Genomic DNA, 11,141 nt, shown 5'->3' with positions numbered 1-11,141 from the left:
TTGTTTCTATCGTTTGTCTGCCTTTGAGGGCTAGAACATAATGTAAGGCAAAAATAAAACTAAAGAATATAAATCAAGATCATAATTAGAATACACTACGAAGTTAACAGAAAAGGAAAATTTTGGATAATTCGATCATTTCGTCATTATCTATATTTACATCTCTTGCCAGTTTTCCAACTTTTCCTTGTACCCTCTTCTCTTGCTAAATATAAAAATTTAGAAACCAAGCCCTGGCCATCTCATCAACATAAATCGTTGATGGATTGAGATAAAGATTAATGTATAATCTGAAACCTAGTTTTCCTTCAAGTGCCTCAGAAGAGAGGGAAATGATAAGAAAATGTTATCACTTCTCATCATTCTCCTACTGTAGCTTTCACCAGACAACCCTTTTTGGCTAATCCCCATACAGTTTCTTCAACGATCTCTCCATGAATTAGAATGGAGTTCAACATATCTTGACAAATTGGAGATCAATGTTGTAATAGGTTGTAAAAAAAATTATGAAATAATCCATGTCATCAACTGCTTCTCCACTGCTTCCCAGTTATGAACCTTGGTGACCAGGGGGTGCTGATTAATAGAATCAGTCTTGCACCAAGGATATGAGTTCTCATAATCAAAAAGTAGAACCTTGATCCCAACATCGGCACATTCAATTGCATATCTTGGATTGTCATCAATTAGAACCTTTGCTCCTAAGGACCTAGCAAATGCATGTCATCAGAACAGAGTCAGTAGCAATAGTCTATCTAGTAGGATTATGATTGGGTCCCATGAGGAGATAGTAGCCCACAAGACCAACAAGCAGGTAAATATGCAACTGGAACAGGATACTTGAGCACAACATTCATTTCAGAATTGCAGGTTCTAAAACAATATAGTAAGAAAAGAACTTCATAAGATACATGCCAAGAAGTTTAGAATACACAACATCAAACTATCTAAAGTGATTCACAAGCATACCTGCATATTTCTGACTTAGGCCTGGACTTTCCATCTAAAGCAAAGTGGTTACCAAAGTGAATCTCCTGAAACAGTCCTGGAAAATGCTTCTCAATCCATTGAATTGTGTGGTCCTTAATTACATTCTGCCGAGACCTATTAATGCATGCATATGCCAAAAGATCAAGTTAGTCAATGCTCATGCAAACATAATAATAAACGAAAGAAACTCGATTAATTGTACATACGTCACAACTGACAGGTTACAAAATTCTGACAGCTTATGAAGTGTCTCATGAGCACCGGGAAGTGGGTGGATCCCGGCCTTGAAATATGGTGTTTTAAAGAACTCATGAACGCGAATATCAGCTGTCAAAGCAAAGTAGAGAATATCAATTATAAAATGCCTAAAAGAAGGGACAAAAGATAGAACAGGAAAAACAGTGCAGGTAAATGCTTACAAAGAAATCTCAAACCATTTATCAGTTGGAGCATATGTTTCTAATAATTATTATTTTAGATGCAACATATTACACATAACAATTCAGTAGAGATCCAAATGATCACATAACAATAACCAATACATAAATTAATTCTAAGGCTGTCAGTTGGTCAGCTCAAATGTGTGATTGAATCCACATTCAACTCAATTAAAAATTTGACCATGACACCAAGAAGAATTTGGTGATTCAAATGAAGTTCTCATTTTCAATATTCAATTAGCAGGATTGAATTAGAAAAAAGGTAGGTTAGATCCAAATATGACCCGAACCCAAATGTAATTTATAAAGGCGCCAATAGCTTAACTGATAAAAGTACTTTGGTGTCATAATTCCATAAAAGATTATCATGATGACTGATAATGACCATGATGATGATGACAACAACCCTGATTATCTTCTGATGCAAAACAGTGAAAAAAAATGGACACATTAGTAGTACCTTCATCACGTGAACAGTTCCATATCTGTAACAGAAAAAATGATGCATCAGAATATGCCAAGTAAAATGTAAATGTTTTTCCCACAAATAGAGCATATCAAAGAGAAGAGAAGAGCAAATGTAGATGTATATATATATATATATATATATACAGATTTGATCAGGTGCGCACCAACGAACATGCACACTTGTCACCGAGCGCTCAGCACTGCTTCCTCTGCCGAGTTTTAAGGATAAACCCTCATCCCCTCCTAGGGTATAGAATGGGCTTGGTGGAAGCATTATGTTAGAGTTTAGCTCCGGAAAAATCCCGAAGCTAAACCATAACATAAACGCCGACAAACCAGTGGGCCTATATATATATTCAATCGTTCTCTAGAGAGGACGCTCGCAAATTTTTTTTTTATGGATTTTCGGCGCCGAGCGCTTGGCAGTGCCATTTTCTTCTTCTCCCGAGTGCTCAGCACTAGTTTGTCAGCTTTTTGTTAGGTTTTAACTCCAGGATTAATCTCGAAGTTAAAACCTAACTTGCAACCTCCACAAGCCTCATTCTACACCCTAGGAGGGTATGGGGTGAACTGTCAAGAAAGTACCCTAAAAAATCGGTGGAGGAAGCGGTGCTGAGCGCTTGTTGCAGCGCTCGGCTGTTAAAAAAATGGACTACCGAGCGCTCGGCAACGAGAATCCGCAAAAAAAAAAAAATACGGACGTGACCCCCTAGAGAAAATCTGTATATATATTACATATATATATATCATCTCCATACAAATAACTCAACTCATCGATCAGGGTCAGAGGTAGGCAGGAGGGACGCAAACATAATTATAATACAATCCAAGACAATAGCTGAAATGTAAGACATAAGATCACAATGTAAACTAGCATACTGAATTATGAAATAGCCAGAAAAGTGAGTTAGCAGCATAACATACTCAATCCTGGAAACAAGTCATATTCTTTCAAATAAATGGGTAGACCATATGGCTATTATATCAGAAATGCTAAAAGCAGTTAAAACTTCAACTTGTCCTAAATAATGAGTCATATCTAACAGTCATGACTGCATGATTGAGGCAGTATAAACTCATTGGCTCAGTCAGTTGGTTCCCAAACTATTAGACAGCAGGCAATACCTTGAAGAACTCATACACATGGTACTCGGAAACTGAATGGTTGGAGGAGTAACGATCAGCAATAAACCTGTTGAGAGCGGACACGAAGTTTCCCAACACTGGAGAAGACAAAGAATCATATATCAGAAAAACACAAACCCAAGTTGGCAAATACAAAAGAGAACATAATGGCCATGATTCAGAACAGAAATGGAGAACCAATGCAATATATATATACCCTCGTCGACATCGACCGCAACAACGATTTTCTCACGGGGCAAAGGATGGTGAGGCAATCCGGAATGGCACCGGCGCTCCTGGCAACCATTTGGGGAGGCCAATCCAATGGCGTCGGAGCTGCCGCGAAGGTCCAATTCAACATCACGGACCAATTGGGCATTGGGGTTCTCAAAGGCATTGGCATGAAGCTTTATGCTATTGCCATTGCCATTGTTATGAGACTGCTGTTGGTGGTGGTTGTTGTGGTAAGACTGGAAGCACCCTCTAATGGTGAAACTACAGCCAAGACTCGCATTCCCATTCCTAATTCTCCGAGGAAAAGCTGCATGCTTCCAAGAGTGATCTATGGAGGTTGGGGGCCATTGGGTTTGAGCATGAAACCCCTTGCAGTTATGGTTGTACAAATACGCAGCCATCTCTGTAAATCGATGACGATGATGAAGTAAAGGTTGGAGCTTTGAGTTTACAAAAAAGCGCACGCCACTTTGCTTGTTCAACAACAACATAACGATGCCAATGCCCCCAGTCTCTCTGACACTCTCACACCATTCACAGCGATGATTTCATGAACCCTAGAAAAATTCCCAATTAGGAAACCAATCGCGGATTGCAAAATCTAGCAAAACACGAAGGTGAAGATGAATCCAAAGGATATCACGTATATTCATAAGCATCAACTTCATTGATGCTCTCTCTCTGCCTCTCTCTCTATTTGTTTCTCCGAAAAGCTCTCCAACTCTGATCCAATCGTATAAATTGCAAATCTAATAATTATTTGATTTTTTTAAGTTTAATTGTGATTTTAATTAGGGTTTTTTTTTTTAAAGTCCATTTTTTAAAATTTACTATTCATCCGGCCCACACGCTACAGTAAAATACTGTAGCGGCCCACTTTTAAAAAACCAGTGCTACAGTAACAGCGCTACAGTGACGCCGTTACTGTAGCGCGCTACAGTATTTTTTTAAAAATGTCATTTTTTCCCTTCATTTTTTATTTTCTCATTTCAGTACCAATTGGTACATAAACTACCAAAAAAAAAAAATTCATAATTTAGGTATTTTTCATTTCATAAACATATTAAATAATAACCAGTATAAAATACAAAAAATCAAGATAAGGCATCCATAATCTTTTACGTTTTAATAGTAAATATAATTGTTACTATCAAATAGTAACAATCACCTATTGCTACTGCCGGACAGTGGCAATCAAGTATTATCATTGTTTGATAGTAACAATCACTTATTACTACTGTCTGGCAGTGACAATAAGATATTGTTATTGTTTGATAGTAACAATCACCTATTGCTACTGTCTAACAGTAACAATCACATGTTGAAGATAACTAATATATCTTGTTACTGTCATACAATAACAATCACTAAAATTCATAGAAAATTACAAAATTCAGATATTAACAATCACTTGATTGCTACTGTCACACAATAACAATCACCTGATTGCTACTGTCACACAGTAACAAATCAGGTGATTGTTAATTTGCTACTATCACACAGTAACAATCACCTAATTGCTACTGTCACAGTGACAATTATTATAATAATTACCACTATCGAACAATGACTATTCTTACTGTGCCAAAAAAAAAACCCATAAACAACATACATATACAAATCTTATGTATTTTTCTAACATAAACCCATAAAAAACAAAAATACTTAAACAAAAATCTTTGTCTTCTTCTTTTTTTCTTTTTGCTGAAGCAGCCATATACCTCCTTTTTTTTTTTTTTTTATGAAGCTGTCATGTGTCTTCTTCTTTTTTTCTTTTTTGTTGAAGCTGCCGTGTGTCTTTTTTTTTTTTTTTAACAATAGCCACTGCCAAAAAAATAGCCACTGTCAAAAAAATGCTATTTAACAATTGTCACTATCAAAAACAGATAATACAAGTAACATGTTCTATATGCTTGTCAAAAACAGTCATAGCCCTACTTACATATTGCTACTGCTTGTTAGTAACAATCATAACCTCACTTACATATTGTTACTGACAAACAGTAACAATTATAAGATGAATTAGAACATATGGATATAGAACAGTTTATCAGATGAATTAGAACGCTGCATACATTCAAGTATTAATAGAACAACCTCAGGTGTCTAAGGAGTTAAACAAGACAGTGACTTGAGGTTGTCAATGATAAGCTACTGCTTGACAATTTTAACATCTTTTGATAGAAATGATATAAACCAATCAACATCAAAGATCTCTGAAAAGTTACTGCACAAGAAAAGCAATAGATTTGTCATATAAACTTTTAACAAGTAAAGGCATTTATATGTTCACACTTATAACATCTGAACAGGTTAATGTAATTCGAAAATCCATAGTGCAAATAAGAGGGTAGCATACATATATCAGTAATGACTAACCTCACATCCTTCCAGAAAGACTTCTGGTCCAACTTGGGAACAAGAAGACTAGCATTTAGTATACGAGCAACAACAATGGAATCTGTAATCTGCGAAAGGTATAGGTGCAGTAAGCTCCACACCAGAAGTAAAAAATTTATACCAAAACTCTGTAACCAAGGAGCACAAATGTGACGAGATAAAAGTATGATCATTGTAGGGCACAAGATAATTACCGAAAATATATTCACTGGATCCCTAATATAAGAGGCAGCTAATCTAATTCCAGTGAAAAATCAACTGAATCAAAGCCAACCGACCTGCCACTAATTATAATATCAGATATAGAAAACCATGGATATCAACAAATAAGATAAAAGCATTGTGTCTTCAGAGTTCTCACCAATGCAAGGAAAGAAAAATGATTAGAAATTCATACATCCAAGCATCAATATCTTAATCAACACCAGGCAAACTCCTACTCTACATTATACTGCCTAACGTTTTCACCCTCTCACTTATGCCATCAATTTAAGAATTGGAGTTTGGCTGGAATCCAACATCTTCTCCAACATGCTAAGAAAAACATCAATGAACTAATTATGATTAGAATACTGCAGAAGAGAAACAAAAGTAAAGAAAGGTACCCTAGTTCTTTGTTGATTCAAGCCTCCACTGGTTGCAATCGCCAAATACCTATTAGGATGCGTAACTGCTTCAAATAATAGTAGAAGAATGATAGAAACAAGATTTAGTTAGTTGAAAAAGTGAATTCCAAAACCCTAGATCTTGGTATACTGAAAATGGAAACTACAGTTTCCAAATATCAAACCTTTGAGAAGACTAGTTATCTGGCCCTTATGGACTATTACTTATTTCAAGTTTTTCCTGTAAGCACCAATCGAAATCTATAGCCCATGTCAATAACAAGGACAACAACATTAGGGGCAGTGATCTTAAGTGAGAGAGTACCTGGCCAGAGTTTGAAAGGAAATGGCCATAAACCTATTTTTAGCACAAGATGCAGATCTGATTGAAATCGAACAAGGCAAAATTGAATCGCAGATCAAAACGAGTAAATCAACAACAGAAATAGAGAATCGAAGCTATAGAGAGAGAGAGAGATGGATACCTGGATACCGTGCTCGATGACCAGTCCACCACCAACCCCATCGACGCCATTGATGATTCGAAGCCTACTTCGCCGAAAACAATTCGATTCCCAAGGCCTGCATCAGGACCATCTTCGCCAGCGCGAAGAAGCTCTGCGAGCAAATCTTGCAGGGCATCGGCACAGCCATTCAACAATGAGCTCTGAGCCAACGAGGTGAGACAGAGTGAGGTCAGAGAGAGAGACGGAGAAAACAAGACGGAGAAGAGAGGAACGTTAGAATGTGGACCGGGTTAGGTGTTATTGGACCTCCTTCGAAACAAGAAAAAAGCACAGGGTCTTAAAGGTATAAAGAGCTCAAATTTGGGTTTTATAATCATTTACTTTTTTAATTATTGGTTAAACCGGAAATTCGGCCTCGAATTCCGATTTTCTTGTTCTAATTTCCCAAATATCCAAATAATCCCTTTCTAAATTCTTTTTTTTTTTTTTGATAAACAATCCCTTTCTTTTTTTTTTTTGATAAATAATCCCTTTCTTGATAAACAATCCCTTTCTTTTTTTTTTTTTGATAAACAATCCCTTTCTTAAATTCTAATAAAGATTAGAATTTAGAAGTAGATTCCCTCCCTGAGCTCCCTCCCTCTCTCCATTCTTTGTTCTCTTTTATTTTTATTCTGTTTTTTTTTTCTCTCTCTTTTCTACTTTTTACTTTTTAGGCCCTATCATTGTTCCTATCATTGGGCCACCCATGTGTTTCTTTTTTGCTACTATTTGTGTTTTCTTAGTTGAGTTAATTACACTTATATTTTCTGAGGTTTATCATCTTTTCACATATACCCTCTGAGATTTTAAAAATTACATATACATCCTATGAGGTTTCAAAACTATTGCATATAACCCTCTACAAAAAAAAAAATAAACAAAAAAAATATTTGTATTGAGGTTGGACCTTACATCTTGAGTAATCTTATTAGGTCATTTAACCTCTTAGCATGTCTTTTTGCATAATTTCTCATTATTTTTTTTCTCACTATAGGAGGTTATATGCAATAGTTTTGAAATCTCAGGGGGTGTATGTGTAATTTTTGAAATCTCAGGAGTGTATGTGAAAAGACGATAAACCTCAGAGAGTGTAAGGATAATTAACTCTTTCTTAGCCATAAGAAGAGGATACTGTCTATTTTGTGCTTAAAATTTTGGGCTCTTTCGAACATGAAAAGGAATATTAACTAAAACACTTTTGGTGATTGTAGTCACCATTAGTTTTCATGATAAAGAATTAGTCATTTTCTCTATTTTACGGTAAAATGTGATAGTGTCATTAAAAAAATATTTGATAATTACATTTTCTAATTCTATTAGTTAATCATATTATTTGATAATTGATATTTATTTATTACATCAAATTTTATAATTAATTGTATAATTTATATACTAATTTACATATCAATTGTCATATAATGTGATCATCAAATTTGGTTTATACACAAATGAATCATTTTCATATATCAGTAGCTGAACAAGATTTCTAAGTGGGCAAGAACAGAAATCAAGGTGATAATCAACAACATTTGATTCATCCCAACTATTCCCAAGTAACCCTTAAAATATATACAATAGGTGAAAAAATTAGATGGTCAATGTGGACACTAGTACAAGGACAAGTAATAACCCCATCACAACATTGTGGAAGCTCTGCTCTCTTAACCCAGCAGCCAAAGAATGAGAAGAAGGAGACCTTTGAGCCGTTTCATGCTTCCCCAGATCAATCATGATCTCAAATCGACAAGAAGTACTCTTCTGACCATTTACAGATGGAGTTGGGTCCACACTTGAGGTGACTGAAAGACCAGAGAAATTGCAAGCACCTTTGCGCTGGTCCATGGTTTGGTAGTACATGTTGAAAGCATAAGAAGCATTGCTCTTAGCATCAAGCATCCCACAAGAGGACCCATATCCAAGACTGGTGCAATCTGCATAAGAGCAAGCATAGCTGATGCTCTCAGCCAAAGTGGGGTCTGAAATGCTTGCATCTGGTGCCATTATGCACCATTGTCTGGCCAAGTATTTCACTCCTTTTGCTGGGACTAAGCCTTTTCCACTACCTGCGTTCAATGAGTATTTGACTGTTCCATCATAGTTGAAGATGCCCCAATGCCTCTCAAAATTCCCAGGTTGGGTGCTCTTGGCATCCTCATCTATGAGTGCAAATATGTAGATGTCTGGTGGGTTCGATCTCTTTGGGGTGCCTTGGCCTGCAAGCAAGGTATTAAATATCAATGTTAAGAAAATGGGACATTGGTATCTGTTAAAAAGGGAAATATCGAGAATGTTTCGAGGATAAATAATACTAGAGACACTAACTATTATTTTAATTTTTGTTTTCAACTGATATGACTCGACACATTAGTCTATATTTAATGTAAATAAATGAGGTCCATAATGAACCTAATGATAAAAAAATGAAATATTATCACATCAGTTGGAATCTATAAAGTTGGGATAATAGTTGATGCCTCTTATATAATTTAAAATTCTTTGAAATTTTAGCCCAGACCTGCAATTATGCGATCTAGAAGGCCTTGGTTGAACCTTTTTGCATCCTCTATGTTGGCATTAGGGTCACCATCTGTTGGCCATCCAACCTCTCCAACAATGACAGGCAAGGAGGAGAAGCCATTCTTTTCAAGAGCTGCAATGCAAGTGTCAAAGTTGGCATCAAGAACATTGGTGTAAGAAATAGAGCCATCCACAACGGGGTTAGAGGTGTTGTTGAAGAAGGCATATTCTTTGGGGAAATTGGCGTCAGCTTGGAGGCTGAGGAAGGGGTAGATGTTGATGGTGAGAGCACCACCATTGTCACTGAGAAACTTGATGATGGAGAGCATAAGGCTATGGATGTCAGACCGGAAGTCACCGCCGGATGGAAGACCACTGTCAGTCTGGTAAACATCTGCGTTTAGTGGAACGGTGACCTTCACTTGCCTCCCAAGCCCAGCTTTTATGAGGGCTGCTTCAATATTTTGGAGTGCTGGAAATGTGGTTTGCAGGAAAGTGTCTTTGTAGGTTTTAAGGAAAGGTTCATTGCCCACAGCCACATACCTACATAGATTCACGCGACACAAATAATTCACTTTCAAATTCTCAATCAATCATTAGTTTCTTTTTACTGTTTAGGTGTGGAAAAATGTTGTTTCTTTTTGCAGTTATGTTCAGTGTTTGATGAATTGCTGATGATATATAGGGATTCCCTGACCCTACTTTAAATAACTCTTTGGATAAATGAAAGAGAAAAAGAATATCATGACATTGGGATCAATTCTGTTTCCAAAAAAAGCTTGCCCTTCTTTTTCCTTCCAATTTGAAACTTTTATAAAGGGTTGAAAATAAGTGACAACTTGCTCAAACCCTCTCAAACAATATCTTTGAAACTCTAAAAAGAAAATGGCTAAATGTTTCTAAAGAGTCCAAATTTTGACTATTTTTCAAATTTCCCGGATTTCTAACATAAAGATTAAAGATCATTTAATCACACACCCACTACAAGAGTTCGAATAGTGGGAATAGCTTCAAATGATACGCATCTCAAATCTGTGTTTTAAAAATTGAGGTTTTTTTTTTTTTTTTGTTGCAAATAGGAAAACAAGAGCATGAAAACTTAGTCTTTTTACCTTATATCGACCCCGTTTTTGGATATGTAGGTGGATACATTTTGAGACACCCAATTCTCAGCCACCCCAACACTGCTGGCAAGTGGTGCCAAGAACTCATTGGGTATCCCCAGCATAACTTGTATACCAGTATTTCCCAGGGCCCTGAGTGCCCCAGGATCAGCTTCAAACAGCTTCACTTTGTCGAACCCATTGTCCTTCATAAGCTTCACAACTATGTTGGGTGGCAATGGGTGTGTGGAACGCGTTCCCCAGTTGCATGCCAAGCCACCAAGGACCCCTCTCACCAAGCCTTCACCGAGTGTGAAGACCAATAAAATCCACAGGTACCGGAAACCCATGTTTTCTTATGCCTCTCAATCCCGGTTTTCTTTGAGATGAAGCAGCACTACTTTGAATTTATCAAACATAAAGGTTGGGAAATGTCCTTTTATGACCGAAAAGGCAAGGAATCACATAAACATTTAACTGGGAATTGGATTCTGAGGGGGAAAAGGAAACCCGTTTGAATCATTTCTAACCTTAATATTTTAATAGAGAGAATAATCCATCAAGAAAAGAATAGAGTGACCTTGTTGTAAACCAGTTTTTATGTGCTAGAACTTCTTGGATGGGAAACGAAAAACCCCTGCACAAGGAATGCACTTTTCCTAACACGCATGTTTTGTCCCAGACTATAAAGCTGGCATGGGAAAAAGTCCCTTATTCTCAATTCACTTTTGTTAAAAATAAATAATAAAC

At 36.6% G+C, this 11,141-nt stretch overlaps 2 protein-coding genes across 2 annotated transcripts; both read right to left on the bottom strand.

The window, feature by feature from the left end:
* Positions 1-98: 98 nt before the first annotated feature.
* LOC147284989 (Haloacid dehalogenase-like hydrolase (HAD) superfamily protein) lies at positions 99-3,973 on the bottom strand. The gene is made up of 6 exons (XM_086244017.1): positions 3,241-3,973; positions 3,024-3,121; positions 1,891-1,915; positions 1,197-1,317; positions 970-1,104; positions 99-709 (listed from the first exon to the last, which is right to left on the bottom strand). The coding sequence occupies exons 1-6, from the start codon at positions 3,746-3,748 to the stop codon at positions 505-507; spliced, it is 1,092 nt and encodes a 363-aa protein (XP_086100143.1). The 5' UTR covers positions 3,749-3,973; the 3' UTR covers positions 99-504.
* Positions 3,974-8,272: 4,299 nt separating this feature from the next.
* LOC147284988 (O-Glycosyl hydrolases family 17 protein) lies at positions 8,273-10,898 on the bottom strand. Its single transcript, XM_086243109.1, has 3 exons — positions 10,401-10,898; positions 9,287-9,831; positions 8,273-8,984 (listed from the first exon to the last, which is right to left on the bottom strand). Exons 1-3 carry the CDS (start codon positions 10,739-10,741, stop codon positions 8,359-8,361), a joined length of 1,512 nt encoding a protein of 503 aa, XP_086099235.1. The 5' UTR covers positions 10,742-10,898; the 3' UTR covers positions 8,273-8,358.
* Between the last annotated feature and the right edge of the window lie 243 nt (positions 10,899-11,141).

Source organism: Dryas octopetala, chromosome 5 (genome assembly GCF_963921425.1).
Source record: "Dryas octopetala chromosome 5, drDryOcto1.1, whole genome shotgun sequence".
Classification (NCBI taxonomy): Eukaryota; Viridiplantae; Streptophyta; class Magnoliopsida; order Rosales; family Rosaceae; genus Dryas; species Dryas octopetala.
This window is presented reverse-complemented; position numbering and strand designations above follow the sequence as displayed.